At 41.6% G+C, this 24,792-nt stretch overlaps 1 protein-coding gene across 2 annotated transcripts in view; it reads left to right on the top strand.

Moving 5' to 3' along the window:
• Positions 1-2,256: 2,256 nt before the first annotated feature.
• DTWD2 (DTW domain containing 2) overlaps positions 2,257-24,792 on the top strand; it is a 74,863-nt gene continuing 52,327 nt past the window's right edge. The window contains 2 exon segments of one of the 2 annotated variants that reach the window (NM_001031442.1): positions 2,257-2,412; positions 22,583-22,673. In NM_001031442.1, coding sequence (NP_001026613.1) covers positions 2,291-2,412; positions 22,583-22,673 — 213 coding nt within the window. In that variant the 5' untranslated portion in view covers positions 2,257-2,290. 2 annotated transcript variants of the gene reach the window in all.

A 24,792-nucleotide genomic window follows, 5' to 3' on the forward strand; every position in this document is an offset into this window, starting at 1 on the left:
CTCTTTGTATCTGTTGTAGTTTGCATGGAAATAAACAGGAGGCATTAGTTTTATTTACCTTAATGTACACATACAGGACCTACTGTGAGGCAGCAAGAATGGAAATGTTACTTTCAACTATTGCCTCACGTGGAAATAGTTCTTAACAAGTCTCTCTTGGAAGGCATCTCCAGGCTGTGGAGGAAAAGTCTGAATGGATGAATATTATCATCTGCCAAATCCTGTGATTCTCACAGGTAAACAACATTGTGTGAAGTCTCTCTATTCTGGCAAACAATGCAGAAGAGAGGAGCTAAAAACAACAGCCAGCTTGGCAGAATAGCTTTCATGAGACAGAATAAAGGAAGAATCACTGAAGCAGAGCATTTTGGGCATGGCTGTACAAATTTTAGCCCTTAAGTCAACAGAAAAAAAAAATGCAGATGAAAGTTAAGCAAGGAACAGGGTGTTTCTTTTGTTGCTGCTGCTTCTCTAGTTAGCAAAGGACACTTCCAAGTACTCACTGCTGTCTAAAATACCTGAATGGAATTCTGTGTTTTTCAAGACACTTGCTGTCAGTTGTTGCAAAGCAATAACTCACCATAAATAACAAACAAATCCAAAGAATCTATGTAGAATGAATATTGTCTGAAGCCCACAGACTCAACAGATTACAAGACACACGATGCATTGTACCTCACTGTTACTTTGTTCTTACTATGCAATCCTTTTTATTTTATTTTATTTTATTTTATTTTATTTTATTTTATTTTATTTTATTTTATTTTATTTTATTTTTTCCAATATTGGATGACTAAATCCTTTTTACTTATTTTTCACATTTTCTCTTCCTTAGTATGCACGGTCCTTAGCTGCCCAGGCAATTGGTGATTTACCCCCAGCCTTCACATTGTAACTCAATAATAGTATGGCGCCTCCTCATGACAGACCTTGTCAGCCTTTGCTCTTGAGCCTCCCAGCTTCACTGTGCAGGTGGAAAACACAGCACCGTTGGTAGCAATAATCACAAAGTCCATGTTGAGAGGTTGCAATTGTATTGTGCTGGCCAGATAGCTTGTTCCACTAGCCTCTTCTTTCATCAAAAAGACCTGCCTTGAGATGCAAGTGGACTGGCAAACCAGGTCAGCACTTGCTTAAGTCAAACAGAAAGCAAGCTCCTCTTCAGAACTTTCCTGGCTTTGAGCTCAGACACTCCCAAACTCGTCCTGCACTTGTTGTCAGACACAGCAGCGTTTAGCAACATTACTCATAAAATTCCCAGTATTATATTCTGGCTACTCTAACTCCACGTAGGCTTCTGTCACAAACGTTCCCAGCTGAGAAGGCTAACATTAATGTTATTTTTCCATACAACCAGCAACTGCTTTCTTTCGTGAAATATCTCAGAGTTTGTTTGTTTGTTTTCCCCCCAGTGTTTTTTTTTTTTTTTTTCCCACATCCTGTTCTGCAGCATCTGAGTCTGATTCACAGCACTGTGTGGATCCCACAGCCTCAATGCTGGTGAGCTGAGACAGCAGCTTCAACTGTCAGAGCTTCCAGGCTCCCAGCTCAGCCTCTGCTTCTGCTTCTGCACCCCACACCTCATGCTGGTGACCCTGTTCAGGAAGTTCACCCTACTCAGCTGCTGGCCTTGGAACTATCCCAGGAATATACAGCTAAGCATGGGGGTGGGCAGGAAAGAATAACAAGTCTGAATTCAGTATTTGTTAGCCGCCCTGAAAGCACGCTCTGTATGAGGCTGCAGCTTCTGCGAAAGCAGGTCATAAGCTCAGAAGAATGTCACATGCCTTGTGTTGGTACTCGAGACTGAGTTGAGCCAGAGTGGAAATGCAGCGCTTAAATTCAATGAATTAAACTGCTCGAGCTGCTGAGGAACGAAGCACGCCCGCCATTTGAATACCATGGAATGACAGAATGGCTAGGGTTGGAAGGGAGCTCAGGGATGACGCAGTTCCAAGCCCTCCAGCGTGACTGCCACTGGTAGCAGGGACCTGTTTTCTACCGCAGCTCTAAAAGCACCGCTTTCAGTGACAGTCAGGTTGGAGTCAAGGGAGGGAGGGAGGGAGAGTCGAGGCGAGATCCGGCTCGGCCATAGCCGGACCGCCGCCGCACAGGGAAAAACAGAGCACCAACAGCGCCCCCTGCCGGCCGCATCGCGCCGCATCCCAGTGGAGGACCGAGAGGCGGGACGTCGGCGTCCCCGCACCCTGATTGGCTGAGATCAACTGGCGTTCTCTCCGCTCGGCAGCGCCCCCTGGTGGAAGAAGGTGGCGCTTCCCGCCGCGCGGGCATGGAGCGAGAGAGCAGCGGCGCCGCCGGCCCGTCCGCGGGGGAGGAGGGCGAGGGCTGCGCGGGGCTGTGGGAGCTGCCGGTGGAGCGCTGCGAGAGGCGGCCGGAGTGCAGCCGCTGCAGGTGAGTGGAGAAACTGGCCGCTGTTCCCGGGTTGGAACGGAGAGCACCACGAGGCAGGCGGGCGGCCCTACCTCCTTTGCCTTGCGTCGCCGTGCCCGGCCCCCGCCCCGCCCCGCCCCGCCGGCTGCGCTGAGCCCCGGGCGGGGCCTGCAGCTGCGCGCTGCTTCCGCCTCTGCCGGTGTAGCGCTGCTGGTATCACAGCGGCTGGCTGTTGTGAGCAGAGCTTCTGCTTACGTGGAGTTCCACCTGCTGTAGATTTCTGTCTCGCTTTTGGCTTTTCTACTCCTGAGGTGCTAAGGAGCTGTGAAATGAGAGTCAGCCCACTGTCGTTCGGCCGTTGAGCCGTGAGTCCCTCTGTAGCGCTGTGCTGTGTTACGGCTGTTTGTTTTGTCACCGTGTTCCATAACTTCTGCTCTGGTTTCTTCCGTTTTCAATAGACTCCGATGAGTCATCTACAAAAGTGGTCTTCAGAATAGGAATCTTGTTTTCTTTCGTAGTAAAACATGGCGGAGGTTACGATTGGAGGCAGCCCGGGCTGTAGTGACCATGCCTTGGTGGAGTTGTGATGTTGAAGAATGCAGGCCTGGCTAAAAGCAGAGCTAGGACCCTGTGCTTCAGGAGAGCAAACTTCTGGCTGCTCAAGGAACTGCTGAGTGGGGTCCCATGGGATACTGTCCTTAAAGGCCTGGGTACAGAACAGAGCTGGCAGCTCTTTAAGGACACCCTTCTGAGAGTGCAGCGGCTCTCCATCCCCCAGCAGAAGTCGTTGAGCAGGGGAGGCAGGCGACTGTTGTGGCTGTGCAAGGACCTGCAGCTTAAACTGAGAGAAAAGGGGGAAATGTACAGGATGTGGAAGCAGGGTTGTGAGTTCTGGGAGGAATACAGGGCTGTTGTCCATGTGTGTAGAGATAGGATTAGGAAAGCCAAGGCGCAGATGGAGCTGCACTTGGCAAGGGATGTGAAAGATAACAAGAAGGGGTTCTACAGGTACATAGGCAGGAGGAGACAGGCCAAGCAGAGTGTTCCCCCTCTGATGAAAGGCAATGAGGAGCTGGCTTCCTAGACACAGAAAAAGCTGAGGTACTCAATGAGTGCTTTGCCTCGGTTTTCACAGGTGGTCTGCCAGGACCACGAGCCTCTAGGTGAGGGTGTGGGGAGTAGTTTCTGTCCCACTGTAATGGTGGAACAGGTCCGAGCCCTTCTCATGATATTGAACGTACCTAAGCCCATGGGTCTGGATGATATCCATCCCAGGGTTCTGAAAGAGATGTCTGATGTGGTTGCCGAAAAATGTGAAAAATCATGGCTGTCTGGTGAAGTCCCCGGTGACTGGAAAGAGGGAAACATCACTCCCATTTTTAAGAAAGGGAGGAAGGAAGCTACAGGCCAGTGAGCCTCACATTTGTGCCTGGGAAGATCATGGAGCAGATCCTCCTAGAAGCTATGTTAAGGCACATATGAGACAAAAGGTGATCCGAGACAGCCAGCATGGCTTCACCAAGGGCAGATTGTGCCTGACCAATCTGGTGGCCTTCTACGATGGAGTGACGGCTTCGGTGGATGGGAGGACGGCAGTGGATGTCATCTACCTGGACTTCTGCAAGGCCTTTGACATGGTCCCTCACCACATCCTTCTCTCTAAATTGGAGAGGTGTGGATTTGAAGGATGGACTGTTCAGTGGATTAGGAATTGGCTGGCTGGACGTAGCCAAAGCGTTGTGATCAATGGGTCTGTGTCAGGGTAGGGGTTGGTCTTGGGACCGGTGCTCTTCAACATCCTTATCAATGACATAGACAATGGCATCGAGTGCACCCTCATCATGTTTTTGGATTACACCAAGCTGAGCGGTGCAGTTGATACACTGGAAGGAAGGGAAGCCATCCAGAGGGACCTGGACAGGCTGGAGAAGTGGGCCCATGACAACCTAATAAGGTTCAATAAGACCAAGTGCAGGGTGCTGCACTTGGGTCAGGGCAGTCCCAGGTATTTATACAAACTGGGGGAAGATCTCCTTGAGAGCAGCCCTGCCGAGAAGGATGTGGGGGTCCTGGTGGACGAGAAGCTGGACATGAGCCAGCAGTGTGAGCTCGCAGCCCGGAAGGCCAACTGTGTTCTGGGCTGCATTAAAACAGGGATGGCCAGCAGGGGGAGGGAGGCGATTGTGCCCCTCTACTCAGCTCTGGTGAGGCCCCATCTGCAGTACTGCGTTCAGGCCTGGGGCCCCCAGCAAAGGAAGGACGTGGAGCTCTTGGAGTGGGTCCAGAGGAGGGCCACTAAGATGATGATAGGGCTGAAGCACCTCTCCTATGAGGAAAGGTTGAGGGAACTGGGATTGTTTAGCTTGGAGAAGAAAGGAGACCTCAATGTGGCCTTCCTGTACTTGAAGGAAGCGTATAAACAGGAGGGAGAACAGCTGTTTATGAGGGTGGATAGTGATAGAACAAGGGGGAATGGTTTTAAACTGAGACAGGGCAGGTTTAGGTTGGATATTAGGAGGAAATTTTTCACCCAGAGGATGGTGACGTACTGGAACAGGTTGCCCAAGGAGGTTGTGGATGCCCCATTCCTGGAGGCATTCAAGGCCAGGCTGGATGTGGCTCTGGGCAGCCTGGTTTGGTGGTTGGCGACCCTGCATATAGCAGGGGGTTGAAACCGGATGATCATTGTGGTCCTTTTCAACCCAGGCCATTCTGTGATTCTACGATTCTATGATGGAAAATATTTACTCAGCTCCTCGTCACTACAAATGAGTGCTTTCTGAGGAGCGCTAATTGAATTCTGTCTAAAAGGAGCACTGACAGAAATGCAGGGGCAGAAAACCAGGGGAGAGCAGCGAGCCCACAGAGATGCTTGCTTTCTAAGGAGCAATGAAAGCGATGAATGTAGCAATTAAACAACAACCAAAAAAAAAAACCCAACAACACAAAAGCTTTGATGGTTTTTGTGATACCAAGCTGCACTGTGCAGTTGGTGTGTTTTTGCAGCACAGTTTTCATTTTGGATAAAGTGAATGACTTGACTTTCTTGGAGGAGTAGACTATTGGTAACTATTATGGCTTAGAAACTTCTTATTGCCTGTGTTTTTTTCAGGTAAATGACAGTATTTGCAATGGCTTATGGTGGAGAATTTAAATGAAATGCAGTAATGAAATCTATTCTTTTTTGTATGTAAGTAATCTATATATAAAAAAAAGGTTGTGATAAATGATCCTACTCATTGGTGGTGTTCACAGCAGCAAGCTGCTGGTGCAAAAGTAGTGTGTGCAGTGTACTTCACATGGTTTTATTCTTGAGGCTACAACTTCACAAATATTCTGTTTGCCTGCCATAAGCAGTGGGTGAATCATGGTTCACTTTGAATCACTGATGGCTGTTTGGTCAGTTTTTAGGGCTTCCTCACCAGACCCGTTGCGTTTAGTATCAGGAATTGAACCTGCAGACGTTTGGACTGGAAAATAAGCTTAACATAACTCTCCAATGTTTGTTAGTTTGCAAAGCAAAATAAGCAAGCCCTGCACTTGGAGCCATTTGTTAAGGTTGGTAGATGAATAACGACATTATGGAACAGTCCTCCTTCATATGTTAAGAAAAATGCAATGTTCTTACATAACTATTCCATATATATTAACAATCCAATTAAGTTATATTCATACTGAGTGAGAAGTATTGTGTTCTGTCTTCTACACAAGTAAATGATGCAGCTGCTTTATAGCATGTTGGGAAGGTATTTAAGTGTAAACATGAATTTAATGTTTAATTGGTGATATCAGAGAAAGCAAAATAAGCATGCATTAATTCTTTTAGCAATGCCTCGTGCATGAAAATTGCTTCATTGCTTTCATTTCTTTGATGTTCTTCAAATAAGAGCTCCAGGCATTTATTTTCACTGCTCTGAGTTTACTGTGATTTTTCACTCCCTGAAAGCATTGATTTCTTATCACTGTTTGAATAAACTGCATAAGTAACTAAACTTATGTATTTTCCTGTGGTTCGTGACTTGTAAGAAGTGCCCAACTGTTCTGCAGTGCGAGATGTTTTTGAAGTCATACCATGCATTTCCTGTTCAATTTGTACTGAAAAAGAAACAAATAAAGAAATACACGTGATAGGTGGCAGTCTTGAATGGATTTCCTTATTCCAGGTTCTTGAGTGGTATATGGAAGGCGTTTGTTTTAAGTAACTATTAAAAACTCCTACACCAGAGCAGTATACTATAGTTTTCATGCCATACGTGGTGTGTATATACAGAATGTGCTATGCCCTGCTCCCTTCTCTTTGGGTCCTTTTGTTGGTGCTGCCCACGAGTACCAAGGCCTTCAAACATAAGGCTTCACCCCATCCTCCCTGATCAGGAGGTCAAGTGAGCTGTAATAATACAATAAATACTTTAAATAAAACAGTAGTGATTTTAATAAAAGTACTTACTATAGTTATAATTTACAATTAGTAACACTTTTTAAAATAAAAAAAATAATAATTCTGGGACGAAGGAAAACCCTCTAGAAATAATGTGTTTTAAACATGGAACTGACTTTCTAGATCACAGTCACAGGGAAAGGTTGCATTTTGATGATAGTGGACTTCACACGGCAGTATCTCAAGACTGTTTGCAGCATTAGCATCCACAGCAGGTTTGCAGATGGCACCAAGATGAGTGGTGCAGTTGATAACAGCAGAAGGAAGGGATGCCATCCAGAGGGACTTGGATAAATTGGAAAGGTGAGCCAACGTTTAACTAATGAGGTCCGACATAGCTAAGTGCAAGGTTTTGCACTTGGGTCAGAGAATCCCAGATAGGTATACAGACTGGGAGAACTCCTTGATAGTAGCCCAATGGATAAGAGCCTATGGGTCCTGGTGGATGAAAAACTGAATGTCAGCGAGCAGTGTGCTCTTGCAGCTTGGAAAGCAAATGGTATCCTGGGCTCCATCAGAAGAGGAGTGGCCAGCAGGGACAGGGAGGTGATTGTCGCTCTCTACTCTGCTCTTCTGGGGCCCCATCTGGAGTACTGCATCCAGGTCTGGAGCCCCCAGTACAAGAAAGTCAGAGAGCTGTTGGAGAGGGTCCATAGGAGGACCACTAAGATGATCAGAGGGCTGGAGCACCTCCCTGTGAAGACACACTGAGGGAGCTGGGCTTGTTCAGCCTGAAGAAAAGAAGGCTGTGGGGTGACCTCACTGCAGCCTTCCAGTATTTAAAGGGAGAGTACAAACAGGAAGAAAATCAAGTTCTTACATTATGTGATAGTGATACGACAAAAAGCAGTGGCTTTAAAAGAGGGGAGATGTAAGTTAGATGTTATGCTGAATTTACTCAGAGAGTGGTGAGGTGCTGGGAAAGGCTCCTCATAGATTTTTGGCCTTTGGAACTTCATTTCTTCTTCTTCACTGGAGGGTGATTGGGCATGGAACAGGTTCCCCAGGGCAGTGGTCATGGCAGCTAGATTGCCAGAATTCAAGTAGTGTCTGGACAGTGCTCTCTGGTGTGGAGTTTGGATTTTGGGTGCTCCTGCATGAAGCCAGGAGCTGGACTCAGTGATCCTTGTAATGAATGATCCCAGTGATGAAATGATACCAACCTTGTAAGCTAGTTTCAGCACAGCTAAGTGTGATGGAGTAGCTATAGAAAATACAGCCTTGTTACCTGTACGTTGTATTTCTTCAAAAATGAGAAGCGTTGGCAAAGTTTTCCCATCTCATTACTGTGAATGTAAAATGATTTTTCATTCCTGCAGTTTAGTTATTGTTCTAGAAATAAACCATCTCAAACATGTATGGAATTTCATGCAGAAAAGCAGAAAGGTAAGAAAGATAGAGATGTGAATCATAGAATAGAATCATAGAGTGGCATAAATGGAAGTTTCAGTATATTTTTTTCTGCATGTAGTAATTACTGTATCTATAGAAATTCCTCATGCTATTGTTTCTTTGGCCTGTATTAGCAGTAATGAGTGGTGCCAGTGCTGTTGATGAAATAAAAATGTTATTGACTTTAATGCTACTTCTTTCTGCTTGGCTAAGTTTCAAAGACACTTGTTCATTTGCTGTAATATTCTAAAGAGACTAATGAGTAGTGACCTTTTTAGGGCACTTACTTTGTGCTTGACCAACTCGGTTAACATCCATTTTGATCTGCTGGCATTTAAAAAAAAAAAAAAGAAAGCCAAGTGTCAGGCTGGCCACATCCTTTTGACTATGGATGTCTAAGGGCTAGGAGGAGCACAACCAAAGACAAGACCTGCAGCAGAGAATAATCTTGTTAATTAAAGTAACTCTAGTGCCTTTGATGTCCTGATTCTCTGTAATTACATCAGCTGTGACTTTGCCTTCAGGGTGGTAGTTTATTGAAAGAGAAGTCAAAGATGTTTTAACAGTGATCAAACTTCTTCAATTTAATCATCAGGAATCTAAAACCGTAAGTGGTTCCTTTATAAGAATTGTTATTGATCTTAGTTAATATAGCACAAAGCAAAAATAACGTTATATATGTGTGTGTGTGTGTATATATATATATATTCCCCTCCCCCCCACGCCCCTTTTAATATGGTACTGTCTATGTAAGTAGATGAGAGCTGAAGGCTGTTATCTATGTACTCAAAGACTTGGTTTAGGCACAGCCAAATCTGTAATTTTTCTTCACTGTTATGGAGGAGAATTTGCCATAGGTGAATTTCTCTGGAGATATAAAATATCTCTTGAAATGGAAAACGTATTTACTTGTGCAGAAAGCAAGCTCTGGCAAATCCCAGAGCTGCTTATAGCATTCAAGTTCTGCTGATGTAGTCTGAAAGTCCTTTGGCTGGTGTCAAATTGAGATTCTTTTTCTGTTCCACCATCTTCTCCCTTCCCTCCCTGGACTAATCAACTTTCATTTTTGCAAAACTGAGCTCTCCTGTCACTTCAGATGCGTTGCTTAAACCTTACTTTATTCTTCAGTTGATATGCCTACAGTCTCTTTTCCCCCCCCCTTTTTTTTTTTATTTTCCTCTCTCCTTCCTGAGAATGAATTATCAGGATAATCTGACTTGTTCCACCTGTTGTTTTTTTTTTTTTTTTTTGCCTGCCTTTCACTTAATGCACTTTTTTTCTCTTTCACTTTAAGGAAGGTGGTTGTTGCTGTCTTTTCTCCTTTCGGTGGCTGTATTTCTATATTTAATTCCATCATCTGTTCTCTCCTTACAGTGCACTTGTTTGTCACTCCCTAATTTTTAAAGTCAAATAATGTATGCATTATATTTAGTTTTCCCTTGCCTGTTTTATAGCTTTAACTGGATTGTAGCTTTGCATCACAGCCTCTGCTGAAATGTTTTTTGTCATATTCTATGATGTTTTTTGCTTGAAACAAATTATCCTTCCTGGATGTCAGCCTGGTACTTGGCTATGTTGTTATTGCAAGTATAACTTCCCTTTGGCTTTGACTACTTTTTCCTCTGTCTTTCTACATACCATTTCTGGAATATACCAATTATATCTGTAATTTCTATCAATAAATTGTTTTCCTCAGTTTCTAAAGCTATTAAGCTTCTACGTCAGTATGAAGACACACTAACTGTCTGTAACAGATGGTTTTGGTTCACTTGTCTCCTCATGAACATCCAGAAATAGATGGAGTCCTGTGTTCTGTGGCTTTTCTGAGTCATCAGTAGTACACTGTATATAATTTATACTCTAAAGTTGAATGGCACTTTTTTTTTTTACCTAATGAGTCAAATACTGTCATGAATGTTTGTTTCTTTCTGCATGGTTTTCTTAACTGTGATTGATGACTGATAAAATAATTTTCTGAGGTTTTTTTTTTTTTTTTTTCTTAAGCAGTCAACTGTCATCCAAAAGACTGGAGACTTTAAATATTAAATTCAGTGTGCAGGCTCCTTACATTTTGGAAGGAGTATTGTATGAATTTTTCTATATCTGTAAATAGACCCTCAGAATGTATGCTATAAAGTATTTTCTTTTTCTTATGGTGTTACTAAAATTGTCATTTTCCCTTATACTTTTGTTTAGTTTCAACACTTCAACAGTTCTGCTTATTTCCAAACTCTGGGTTAATGAAGTTGAAAATTGTGTTGAAAATTGAGAGAATAAATGGACCAAATTGGAATGAATGGGAAATGTTCAGGAATGATGTATTCAAATGCTCACATAAGAAAGCGGAAAGAAAACACTCTTTTTCTTAAATAAAGCACCAATAGTTTATGGGTTTATTACTGAAGCCAAACAATCTGGAGAAATCTACTGCCAGAAAAGTTGATCTATCGACATTTTCCAAAGCTGTGAAAAATAAAAAGAAGTCACTTCAGTTACATTTCTGTTGTATTCTTAAAAATATTAAAGAGGCATAAAAAAGCACAGGAGGAAGATAGGGTATTTATTTCACATGGTAGCCTTTCTAGCAATGCTTTGAATGAGTGCTAAAATGGCAGCTACAAAGTCTGGATTATTTTATTGACCTAAGTAAACTTGTTATCAAAGATATTTCAGAAGAGATGTCAGAATTTCTAAGTTTTATTTAGGTATCTAAAAAAAAAAAGTTTTTAAGTCTTGAGTAGTGGGGCACTACTAAAGGAGTGGTGGAAGGCCGATGCTATGGTTATGCTCACTGTTACACTGGTTACCAGCTTGACATAATCTTTGTGGACGTTAATGCTTAAAATGTTTAAAGCTAAACATTGAACTTTATTTGTCAGTGAATGGTTAGTAAGCAAGTTTTTTTTTTTTTTTTTTCATTTTTTATAGGTCTGGGAAACTTTATTACCTTCTTATTTGCTTTTAAATGAAGTCAGTAAACATGCTGATATAACTAAATTCCATTGAAGAAATCCCATCTACAAGAAGGGCTGCAGGGAGGATCCGGGGAACTACAGGCCTGTTAGCCTGACCTTGGTGCCGGAGAAGATTATGGAGCAGATTGTCTTGAGGGAGATCACACGGCACATGCAGGACAGCTGGGGGATCAGGCCTAGCCAACATGGGTTCACGAAGGGCAGGTCCTGCATGACCAACCCGATCTCCTTGTATGATCTAGTGACCCGTCTGGTGGATGAGGGAAAGGCTGTTCATGTACTCTGCCTAGACTTCAGCAAAGCCTTTGACACCGTCTCCCACAGTATTTTCCTGCAAAAGCTGGCCATCTATGGCTTGGACAGGCGCACTCTTGGCTGGGTAAGGAGCTGGCAGGAGGGCCGGGCCCAGAGAGTGGTGGTGAATGGAGTTAAATCCAGCTGGTGACCGGTCACGAGTGGTGTTCCCCAGGGGTCGGTGCTGAGGCCTATCCTCTTTCATATCTTTATTGATGACCTGGATGAGGGCATTGAGTGCACCCTCAGTAAGTTTGCAGATGACACCAAGCTGGCTGGAAGTGTCGATCTGCCTGAGGGTAGTGAGGCCCTACAGAGGGATCTGGATAGGTTGGATAGCTGGGCTGAAGCCAGTGGGATGGGATTCAACAAGACCAAATGCCGGGTCCTGCACTTTGGCCACAACAACCCCAGGCAACGCTACAGGCTTAGGGCAGAGTAGCTGGAAGACTGTGTAGAGGAAATGGACCTGGGGGTGTTGATTGACGTTCGACTGAACATGAGCCAGCAGTGTGCCCAGGTGGCCAAGAAGGCCAATAGCATCCTGGCTTGTATCAGAAATACTGTGGCCAGCAGGAACAGGGAAGTAATTGTCCCCCTGTACTCAGCACTGGTGAGGCCGCACCTTGAGTACTGTGTCCAGTTTTGGGCCCCTCACAGTAAGAAAGACATTGAGGCCCTGGAGCGTGTCCAGAGGAGGGCAACAAAGCTGGTGAGGGGTCTGAAGCACAGGCCTTACGAGGAGCGGCTGAAGGAGCTGGGATTGTTCAGTCGGGAGAAGAGGAGGCTTAGGGGAGACCTTACTGCTCTCTATAACTACCTGAAGGGAGGTTGTAGTGAGCTGGGGGTCAGCCTCTTCTCTCGTGTGACTAGTGATAGGACTAGAGGGAATGGCTTCAAGCTGTGCCAGGGAAGATTCAGGCTGGACGTTAGGAAATACTACTTCTTTGAAAGGGTGGTGAGGCACTGGAATGGGCTGCCCAGAGAGGTGGTGGAGTCACCGAGCCTGGTGGTGTTCAAAGAGCGTTTGGATGTTGTGTTGAGGGACATGGTTTAGTGAGAACCATTGGTGAGGTGTGAACGAATGGTTGGACTGGATGATCCTGTGGGTCTTTTCCAACCTTGGTGATTCTATGATTCTATGAAAGAAATACTAGCATAGAAAAACTGATATGATGGACATCTGCACTGAAAAATAGGCTGAGTATAACCGTAGTCAAGGAACTTTAAAATATTTTTATTTGGTTGACCATCAGAGAAACTTGTTTTTTGTCTGAGTACTTCTTGCTTGGGTGACAGAGAAAACTGTTAGTAACTGCTTTCAGATCTTAGAGGTTGGATGGGTAATGAGAGTTATCCTCAAGTAATCTGGAGAATAGTTGCACAAGTGAGACATCTAGCAGCAGAGACCATCCGGTGGAAGTTGCAGTGTTTGATACTGAAGATATTTGCAAGTAGATATTCTCTGGGTAATGGGTATCTGCAGCTTAACAGACTGAATTCCAGTACTTTTTCTAAGAATGACTGGATTGATACACTAGAGGGAAGGGATGCCATCTGGAGCCTGGACAGGCTTGAGAGGTGGGCCCATGCTACCTCAAGAAGTTCAGCAGGGCCAAGTGCAAGCTCCTGTACCTGGATGGAGGCAATCCCAGGCACAGATATAGGTTAAGTGGAGAATGGCTCTGAGTAGAAGTATTTGGAAGTGTTGGTTGATGAAACCAACCATGAGCTGGCGATGTGCACTTATAGCCCAGAAGGCGGATGGTATTGTGGGTTGCATCAAGAGGAGTGTGACCAGCAGGTTGGGGGAGGTGATTCTCCTCATCTGCTCTGCTCTCATGAGACCCCACCCTGAGTACTGCATCCAGTTCTGGGGCCTCAACTCTGGAAGGACATGGAGCTGTTGGAGCAAGTCCAGAGGAGGGCCAGAAGGATGATCAGAGGGCTGGAGCGCATCCCTTATGAGGATAGACTGGGAGAGCTGGGGCTCTTCAGCCTGGAGAAGAGAAGGCTCCAGGGAGACCTTATAGTGGTCTTCCAAAGCATTCTGTCATTATGTCCTTAATTTCCTAGAAAATCATAAATCAGGAGTGGTACTTTATAAACAAGAGTACTCAGAATGGGCAGGTTGGTATTTCTTGTGTTTTATTGCTTGCGTGGGGCAGCAGTGGTGGTCGTCTTCAGTTTTGTAATGTTTGGAATTTTGTTTTCTTGGTAGTGAAGTACACTTAAGTATTTTGAGAACAGTCCATTAAGTTTTTACTCAGTGTCTAATAGAACTTGATTTAGAAGCTTGACGACTTGTCTTTATTAGGATTTTTCATTAGGTGAAGGTCTTAGTCTGTAAAATCACTACAATTTACATGTGTTTTGCTATTTTTAATGTAAATGCATGTTAATTGTATCCAGTAATAGGGAATTTCTTCATTAAAATGCCAAAGAATGAGCAGTTAAATCCAGATGTGCTGTTTCTCTTGGAGACTTACGTATAACATCTCTTAAACTTTGAATCTGAGTATCTTAGGTTGATTTGAAAATGGTGATAAGTGAAGAATAAGCAGCTAACGCAGCATGGTGAGTTAATTTTAAGTGCCTTCCAGAAAGTCATCTCCAAGTTGATTAAAAACAGTGACAACAGCACACATGACCAAAGCTGTCAAGCATAACTCACTTTCTTCTGTTATGGCCCCTTCATGTGTTATGAAACTTAATCAGAGATTCTGGATGGTACGTATGCATTTTAAACTCAGGCAGTTTTCAAGGACCTAGATATCTATGTAGGCAAGTCTGAAAGTAATGCCATGCTTTTATATCCATGGAAACTACAACAGCAACAAGGAGCACAATATTACTGTTTGAAAGAGCAAATTCTCAGCTATGAAACACTATTTCTCAACACAGTTAGAGTGACCACCATTAGCTAGGAATTTTTGTTGGCAAAATTTAACGGAAGATTGATAGGAAGGTTCAACCTCTACTGCCACACCACCAATATCCACCCTATTAGGTCAGTTATTCTTGCTTCAAGCTTGTGCATCACTTGCTCTGTATGTATTTATTTGTATCTAAGTATAAGTAAATATAGATATTATTGTAACTATTATTCTTTTTTTCCTATTCCTTATCTTAGCAAATAGTTTTTATCTCAACCAACAAATACTACTTTGTCTTTTTTCTAATTCTCTCCTGTCTCACAGTGAGTGACCAACTGTGTGTTGTTTAGCTACCTGCTGGGTTAAACCACAGTAAGGAGCTGATCTACAGTAAAGAGCCAGGACGCCTAGATTGCCAGCAGATTGACTGGGAGCCAGCAGTGCTTCAGCAGGATTGTAGCCATGAACTTAATAATGAAATTAACTCACAGTGAGGGTGGTGTAGTGCTGGAGCAGTCTGCTTGGTGTAACTGTGAAGCTTTAGTCCTTGGAAGTGCTTGGTTCATCTTGCTCAGGGTCTTTAAAATTATTCCTGCTTTGGGTGCAAGTGCAGATGACCTTCAGAGGTCCCTGCAATCTGAATTACTTTGAGTCTGTTTATAGCTTTCTACAGTTACACTCTGTGAGCTCATACCTGTGGCCTCTCAGAACGCGCAGTGCTAATTTTCTCAGCATAAAATCATACTGTTACAGTGCAGATTGTTCCCATCAGTATTTGCATGAGGTACCTGGCTGCTGTCTATCTTTCTTCTTGTTAGCTTTTATGAGCACATTTGCTAAACACACTATGTTAATTATACAAGTTGTGTTTCCAAATTGTGGAAGAGGGGTTAATTTTTGCATTGGACTTCTAACTTTTTTAATCAAAATGAAATATTACTGGATACGCTTAGATTCTGTAATCAAGTACTCAAAAGCAAATGTTTAATTGGCTGTGTACCTTCAAAACACCATCCTACAGTATTCCTGAAAGCTTTAGAATAACTTAATGATGTGAAATATAAATAAAATGCTAAATATTCAGCAAAAAACCCTAACATTTTAATGAAATCTACTAACTGTTTACTTTTTAATAACAGGTGCGTTACCTTAAAATACATTATTTGTTGTATTACACCAGGAAACTAGCGTTATAAAATAACGTCTATGAAGGAGACTGTGGCTTCAAAATTGGAGTGAATGTATGTTCAACAGAAGTACCTGCTATTTAGAAAATGGACGCTAGAGTGTAGTATAGCATTTGTAGTACTCCTGAGCTGTCAGAAAGTTCTGAGCAGGACATTAATCTGCCTGCACGCTGCCTTTTTTTCATGTCACATTAGGACTCTGAGTTGTTCTCAAGCTCTCTGTCAACAAACAAAGCTCAGTTTTTCTACCATTTATAACTGAAGTGAATAGTTGTCTAGGATACTGAAACTGAAGATTTTGTTTAATATTTAACCATCTCCTAGAATTGGTTATAAAGCTGTTAACTGTAATTTTTTCCAAGCTTATATACACGTAAGGATAAATTGCAGAGTATGGTGGGTTTTCTTTCTAATATGAATATTTACTGTTTAAAGATGTAATTTTGCTTATTAGAAGGCATCCACTTTTGTGTTTGTTCTATCTGTAGTTTGGAACAGGCTTTCTGTTATGTGTTCACGTGTTTTACCTATATAGATGACAATTTATAATTTAATTTCATTGTTTTTTTTTTCTTATTTGTGAGAGAAAAATACTTACATTCTTAGTTCTAAGTGATGAGATATGGCATTGTTGAGTAGAGTGGGCAATATAAATACTTAGCTCTTCTTTTAATTGATGTCCAAATGATGTGTGAGTTCTGAGCCTGCTTTCACTTGAGGTCAACGGCAGAATTCACCCCTGAGGTTACTTGGTGTGAGAGTGACCTTTTCCTTTAACTCTGCTTTTTCATCTGCTTTGTTTCAAGCTAGGATTCAGGCATAGTTTGCTGTCTACAAACAGAGTAAATACATGCCAGTAGGGATTGTCCTTAATGTCTGTCCCTAAAATATTGTATTACGTAGGGTAATGTTACATAGGTGGATCTGAATTGCAGATGTGAGAAGAGCTATCACATATGTGGTGATTAAGTTATTACAGAAGTCAGTTGTGTTAATCACATGGTCTCATGCTTTTGGAACAAGAGAATGTCGTAGAACCACCTTAGGAAAACTGACTTTGGAAGAAAGCTGAAAGTCTTCATAAACGATTTGGAAAAAACATAAATATTTGCTAGAAGTTTTTACTCTTGCATAGATTCTTGCACAGTTTCACATAATGAGAAGTTGTAATAATCTCTTTTTAATCAAAAAAGCAGCCACAACATAGGCGAAGCTTTTCAGTGATTTAACTTCATGTAGTATACTAGGTTTAAAGGGCTTCAGCTTGGAGTGCTGGAGGCAGCTGAAATTTTCCATAGAATTGCAGAATTGTTTGTGTTGGAAGGGACCTTTAAAAGTCATTAGTCCAACTCCTCTGCACTGAGCAGGAACACCTACAGCTCAGTCACGGTGCTGAGCCTGGTCCAGCCTGACCATCAGTGTCTCCAGAATGGAGCATCCACCACCTCTCTGGGCAGTCTCCACTGGTTCACTGCCCTTATAATAAAAAACTGTTTTCTTATATCCTTTCTTCTCATGTTGCACTGAAAATAATGTATGCTATTTATTTCCATGGAAACTACAACAGATGCAAAGAGCACAATAACAGTATTTGATGGAGCAAATTCTCAGCTACAAAATGCTATTTTTTCCACACAGTCACCACCATTAGCTCTGCATTTTCTCCTGTTAGGAACAAGAGGAAAACATCTGCACCAGCAGGGGTGGCCCACTGGTGCTGTCACCACAGAATCACACAGAATCACAGAATGGCCTGGGTTGGCAGAGACCTCAAGGATCATGAATCTCCAACCCCCTGCCGGGCAGGGCCACCAACCTCCCCATTTACTAGACCAGGTTGCCCAGGGCCCCATCCAACCTGGCCTTGAACACTTCCAGGGACAGGGCATCTACAACCTCTCTGGGCAGCCCATCCCAGCACCTCACCACTCTCCTGGTAAAGGACTTCCCCCTAACATCCAACCTAAACGCCTCACTGTGCTCACATGCACTGTTTGTTCTCTATAAATGTTCAGCAAGCGTTGATGAATGGCAGTGGATGTCTTTTTTTTCCACACTTGAGGAATTTGAACACCTTTGCTTCATAGGCACATCCACGTCAGATGCAAATTTGTCAGACTGCCCCTTTGCTGCCATCTGTTGTGTGGCAAAAAAATGTAATGGTATATCGTCAAGAAGGTTCAACCTCTACTGCCATACCACCACCATGTTGGCCTCTGATGTGTTGGGTCAGTGTAATAAAATAGGAGACATTACTTTCAGATAAGTCCTTGCATATAGTAAAAAAATCAATATATATTGGGTTGATCCAGTCAGTGATCACAGATTAGAACTAGTGCTGCCAAAAAAAAAAAAAAAAAAAGCCTGTGTCTGAAAACTCTGGATGGTGCATCAAACTATTTCCAAAGTAAGAACCCAAAAAGCTTATTAAAAAAGAAGAAAAAAAGATTCTCAAATTGAGTTTCTTGAAGTTGTCATCTCAAACCTTTCTTTAATTTCTCTGCTCTGATTTTAATTGAAGATGCACAGACACTGAACTCTGTACAGGCAGGATTTTACAAACGCCAGCTATGGAATATTAACTACTCTTCCTAGAGACGTATACATGAAAAAGGAGGGAAGTTGGGAGCATTTATTTCACTGAAACTGAAGTTGTTGTCTTTTCTACTTAGCTGCAACAGCATTATATACTGGGCAGGTCTACTTTAACCTGGCCATCCATTACCTTAATTTCTTCACTAGAACTGAACATAAAGAGACAACCTTAAAGACGTGTACTGCAGGAGGTCAAGAAGCCACTAAGCTATAAAACAGTACGGAGAAGCAAAGCTGGTTGTAACACAAAGTACCTGCTGTTTGATTTCCCTGCCTAAGGACACCAGGCTGAAAAATTTGGCTTGAGTGGCACTGCTACTGCCACGTTAGGCTAGCATATGAACTGACTTCTTTTTACTGTTATGATATGCACAGGGTAAAATCTCTGTCCCTGAAGCTCCATGACAAATATTTTTATTGATTAGCCTTTTCCACGTACCAGTATGGCATTGCACTTGTGCAGCATTATCACAGGGAAGAAACCCTAGCATTTAAAAATTGTACCTCTTTCTTCTTTTTTTAGTGAGGAGCCGACCCTGATCCTGCAGTAGGACCCCTGGCAGTAGAAAGTAACACCAGGGTTAGAGTTCCATTTATATGCACTTGACAGAGCTATGGGAACAAACCTATCTATGTCTCTCTGCTCTTAGACCAGATGTGCTTGTCTCTGCTTTTGGGAGTTTAACTCTCCCATTTTCAGCCTCTAAAAATGGAATGTGAACTCTCCTACCCACATTGGTATCCTTTTTCTCCAGCTGTTGTTTACAGGGCTCACTAGAGGCATCTCTGCTCCCCCATCCTGTAAATGCTTTTGCTTTCATGAGTTGGTGTTCACATAAAGCTCAAAGCACTGGGATACATCCAGGGATAAGTACCTCCATGCTGGTTGTCTGTGCATGACGTGTGCTAAGACAGCTCTCAGCCTCATGTTCTTCTCTTGTAGTAACTTCTTCCTTAGTATTTCTTCTTACAAATTCAGGAATGATGTTCCCCTTAAATAAGCAGCATATTAAAAAATAAAAACAAAAACAAAGTACTGTAATACTTCAGATAAAAGACCTCACAGCCACTACACTCAGAATAACCATCTTAGTGGTAATTGAAGGGTTTCTTTCCACTTATCTTCCTTAAACTACTGAAATGTGTTAAAACTGAATTGTGGAAAGCATTAATCAAAGTTATTTTTCAGTGCTGCCTTCACAGGTTGTTATCAAATAGTCAACTACAGATACAAGTCAACAGCATGCACAATTAGCTTGACTTTTAACATGTGACCACTTTATGAATCAAGTGTAACGAACAACATTGCAGCTGAAGGCCAGCTATATTTACTACTCCTCAGATAAGCCTTGAAGAAGACTCTGAAGACCGTGTTGAGAACTGTTGAAACATGGAGATCAGGCACTTGGTGACATTGATTAGTGGGCATGGTGGTAATGGGCTAATAGTTCGACTAGATGATCTTAGATGTCTTTTCCAACCTTAATGATGCCATGATTCTGTGATATTCACTTTTAGACTACACCTTTGCCCATAAACTAGTAATCACAATGCACAGTCCACTGCCTTGATTCAGTTTTGCTGGGAAAATAAACTATGTTATTTTGAAGCTGAACATCATAATTTAGATGTGAAAAATGAAAGGAAAGCTGTGAGAGCTCAACGCATGATTCTCTGTTGTATATGAAGACAAAGAATAATTTTTGAGTTATGCCAGTATGTCTGGTTGCTTTGTCATGAGTTTTTAAACTAGAAATACTGAAAAACAGGTAGGAGAAACATGTTGGATAGCTTTGAGCTGTAGTGAAATTGCTTACAGGTGAATATTACCATAAAAATTATTCTCCTTCGAATTCCTCTCCCTACCTCTGGGCTTTTCCATAATATTCTCAACACTGCTGTTTTGCCTGGAGTCTGGTGCAGATTGCTTTCATTTCCAGAAATGGATGAAAACGTATAGTTGTCATTAACTGAGTCCCCTGGTGCTCTGCCCCTGCTCTTCTGTAACATCAGTGACATACATTGCACAAGACATAGCACGCGCTTTCAACAGAACTAAAACACAAAAAGCCTTTTCTGCCTAGGTGGCCTTTCTGAGAGTAAAGGCAGCTTTTGTGGTAGTGGAACAGGACTTCTCCTGTTCAGAACTGTTTCCTAAATGATTACCGGTATAGACTCATAATGTAGATTTCATGTAGGGATAAAGTGTGTGTTGTTTTTTATTTTTTTGTCTCAGCACAATAACCATTACATGCCAAAGTGAGAGGACAGAAATAAGTCTTTGTGCTCCTAGGATGGGTTTGTAAAAGCACCCAACCCATTCAACATAATTAGGCACCTAATTGAGTACTTAAAAGTTATGCAATGTGTATACACATGTATGCCATTAAGTTATATTGGAAAGTATTCTGTATATAATTGTGTGTGCTCTGCTCCCTACAAATCAAAGTATGGGTAGAGTTGATTCTGTGATGATTTAGAAATGCTTGCTTTCAGGATAATTTCCTTTACTTTTTTACAACGTTAATAATGCTGAAAAACAACCCACAAAGAACATGAGCCAGCCACAGAAAACACAAAGAGCATATACCAGAAAAAGGGAAACTTGGAGACTTGAAAATAAGTAAATTACATCTGGCCAACTTTGTAATAGTAAACACCCTGAGGTCAGAAACCATCAGAAACCATTTCTGCCTGCTTATAAAAGCTAGGGAACAATGCTGTTCTTTGTATCAAAGTCGTCAGTTGACTGTTTTGGTACCTTTATGTAGTAGATTTTCACATCCTAATCTCTCCTCAAAAGAAAATACAGTCGTGGGGAGAATTCTCTTGCTAATGAAACGAGCCATGGGATGGTTTCATTTCAATAATGAGGAGAAGCTAAGGGATCACACTCTGTGCAAAACGAGTGAATATGTTGATCAAAAAGAGGATGAGCTTTTATTTAGCACCCTGGGTGCAGGCATCAAAAAGCCTGTGGGAGTATCTGCTGCCTCCAGGTTGTTAAGAAACTGTTTTCAGACATGTTTGTTTAAATCATCTACATGAGAAGAGTAAAATTTGGAAGAAAGGCGATGTCACAGCACAGCAGATCCTCTGGCATGACTAGTCAGACCTGGAGGTTAGGTTGGTTTCCTGTGGTTCAGAGTGAAGGCCACTGTTAGACCCCACTGAATGCTGAAGTTAGTGAGTGTTTAGTTTTAGTTTCAAAGCCTTTAATAATTAACTGCTGCTCCAGAATATTCCGCATATATGGAGGTGTATCAAGAGAAAAATGCCAGCTCTAGAAATGGAAAGGAAAGAAAGAAGGCAGGTTTTTGGAGCATTATACTGGAAGAGCATACGGGAATAATTCCACTTTGTCTTTTTTGTTGTTGTAGTTCATGAGCTCTTTGGTGTAAATATTTTAAAATACTTATTTTGATCAGTAGCAATTGCTTCCCCTCCTCCCTCACTCACAGTTGAGATTTTGGCTATTGCTAGATAACTTTTAACTGGTTCCCCTTGGCAAGGAAAAGTAATCTCTCTATGGCAGTAGTTAGGGCTAGAAAGAGGCAGGGGTCTAACATTAACACAACCTGCAAGCCATTAAAGACCAATTTATCCACGGTTATTGCCGTTTTTACTGTGTTGCCATTTACAGGTAAGAACTAAGGTTTTATTTTAAGATGGTCTGAGTAAAGAATGGTGATTCTGTGCAGCTTTAAGCTTAACTCTTCGCTTCTGTTTATTCTTGACTATCCAGCTTATTAGCTTAATGCCAAATGATTTATTTATGATTTATTAATGCCAAATAGGTTTATTTAAATACAGTTCTCCTGCTAGTGATTTTAACAATGCATGCAGTGCACCAAAAAACATCAAGTAGTTGTGTTAGCTTTTCAGACTTCAATTAGAAATACGGGGTGGTGTTTGTTTTCATACTTCTCATCTGCTACCCGTTTCAGAATGAATGAAATCATAAAAACTTGATCTTAAATACAGCGTATTTGGGGTTTCTTGTGAGTATACTTCAAAATACTCTATTATAAAGATTATATCACAAATAGTCTTTCAACTATATTAATGATACATTCTGTTACATTCCATCATTGAAACACTGACTTGGTATAAAATGCAGTAACAGGTTTATATAATTGGGGTATGGTTGCTCCTCCTGAAGATGATGAAAGCATTATGAAAGCGCTTTAATGCTAACCAGACAACAAGGGAGGTCTGAACAATGTTTTCAAAATTCAGTTGAATGAAAACCTTCCTTTCTTTCTATTTTAAATGCAGCAGAGATCTCAAACAGAAGTTTTTACCATGTTTCAACGTACCGTTTCATAAGGGGGAGTCCTTAGTGGCCCTTTTGGGACAGGGTAAGGATTAGTGCAGTATATTTATGCCACTGCTGATTAATTTTATTGCTTTCTTCTCTGTTCTGTCATGTAGCCGCCCTCAGAAGGTGTGTTTGTGTCCATTCCTGCCGATACATCCACTAAAAATCTCCACCTGCTTGTATATAATTCAGCATCCAGCAGAGGTGAGTAAGGCTGTTGTAAGAGTTCAGCTACAATGTCAATGCAGGAAATGTTCTACAAGAGGAAGCAACCACGTTTTTAACACATAGTAAGTTTTCCTTTAAAATCAGAGAGTTGAGATACCAGTTCATCTGAATTATTTTGTCTTCTGAAGTTATGTTTGACTTCTGTGGTTTTTATATACACGAGACATCTTTTTTCATTCAGATAATCCTGCTAGATTATTATATGCTTGGCTTGGCACAAACTGTTTCAGGAGGGAATCTTGATACAACACAGAAGCACTCTGTTATAAATATGAATTAAACAGTGCATCTTGATAGTGACTCAAAGTGTGTAGCCAATGGAAATCTATAGTTTAGTTTCAAAATAGTCTGCTTCTGTGATTTTTTTTTTCTTTTGTCTCACTTATTGAAGAGAAGCACATGAAAGAACCACTGAAGGAGCAGCTTTCTTTGCAGTTTGCATTGTTTTCTAGTAAAGGTACTTTTGCTTTTCAAAGACTCTGGGTGGCTTTGAAGTGTGTCCTGCATTGGACTTGATACAATGCATCCTTTTATGTTTTTGCTTATTTCATGCCTTCAAAAGTTTAATGGGCTCTTGATTTTTGATTTAGCTATTAAAGGTGTTTATATTGATCTTTTGTTTTCTATTAATAATGCAGTATTGTTCTGGATCACAAATTTTAGAAGATGAACCACAGATCTGGATAGACAGTATTTTTACAAAATAGACTGTGGCATTCAGAACATGTATTCGAATGATCCAGCTGTACTTAAAGTAGCTCAGTCCACAGGCAGAGTCCTTCCTTGAAGGAACTTCAGCAGAATATAAATGACCAAATTAGAGAAAAGTGTCTAAAGAAATAAGTATTTAGGCCCTAAATGAGAAAGCTGTGATTTTTTAATGGGCTGTTTTTAGTGAAAATACTGTTATGTGTTACTTTTTGTCTTGAAAGTACTTAAGTATGTGCCACCTTAAGTCATCTGCTGGAAAAAAAAAAGAAGTTGCAAAATGTGCCAGAGAGCTTTGAACTGACATGTGAATTGTATTGAATTTATTGTGCTGAAATGTACTAAAACAAGTTTTCACATTCATTTTAGATCCCCTAATCATCCTTCTGAAATCTCCTTTTTTTATTAGTTAGTTTTAATTAACAGCTTTCTCTTACAAGAGGATGCAACTTTTGCACAGGTATATGTTAATGGTAACAAGTGGTTAAAGCAGTGCTATCCAAATAACAAAGACAGTCCATCAGAGTGGAAGAATTTAACTGACTGCAAAAGGGGACTTGGTTTGTAGGAGACAAATCCAAACAAAAGCTGAAAAGCTAAGCATGTGGCTTATCATGACCTTAGTTGATCATAGGTGATTCTTTTGACATCAGAATGGCAGAGGCATACCTGCTCAAGGGTAGGTTCTCTTTGCTGTAGCTGCTTCTAATCAAAACTCAGTCAGACTTGAAGGCAGATAAGCCTTCTGAGTGTAGTAACAGCATCTGATCCTTCAGGCTGCCATGTCATTACAAGAGTACATTTCAAAAGTATCTTATTAAACTAACCAAACAGTGAATGTATTTATCCTGCTGTGCATCAGTGATGACTTTCATCCTCCACCTGTCTTGTTATTTATTGTTTTTTTGCAGTTTGCAGTGCAGTAAGTAGACCACCAACTGTGGAGTGATTATTGCATTGTGACTTATATTTGAGCAAGATGATAAGGCACAAAAGTGGGAGCAGGATTTCCTGCTCCTCCACAGTCCTTCAATCCAGAAGCCATGCTGTTGGATACATTCCCACAAATGTTAGGTGCTGTGAAAGAGAGTAGTCTCTTAATGCATGGCAGCAAGGATTCTCTAAGATCCCAGGTTATGAATCTTACCATCCGGCATTCAACTTTGCGTAATAGATCCACAAGTTGATTCAGCTATCATTTGTGAAGATAATTTAGCATTGCACATCTGGGTGCAACTGTTTTCTGAATAGTGTTACTGCACTACTGTTAATAGTGAAAGTAATTAAAAATGAAGTAGATACAAACCAAGGATCCTAACCCTATCAGCGGGAAGGAATAGTGGAATGGTGAAGAATTTATTTGCCTAGCATGATTTCTACTATTTTC

Source organism: Gallus gallus, chromosome Z (assembly GCF_016699485.2).
Source record: "Gallus gallus isolate bGalGal1 chromosome Z, bGalGal1.mat.broiler.GRCg7b, whole genome shotgun sequence".
NCBI classification, from domain to species: domain Eukaryota; kingdom Metazoa; phylum Chordata; class Aves; order Galliformes; family Phasianidae; genus Gallus; species Gallus gallus.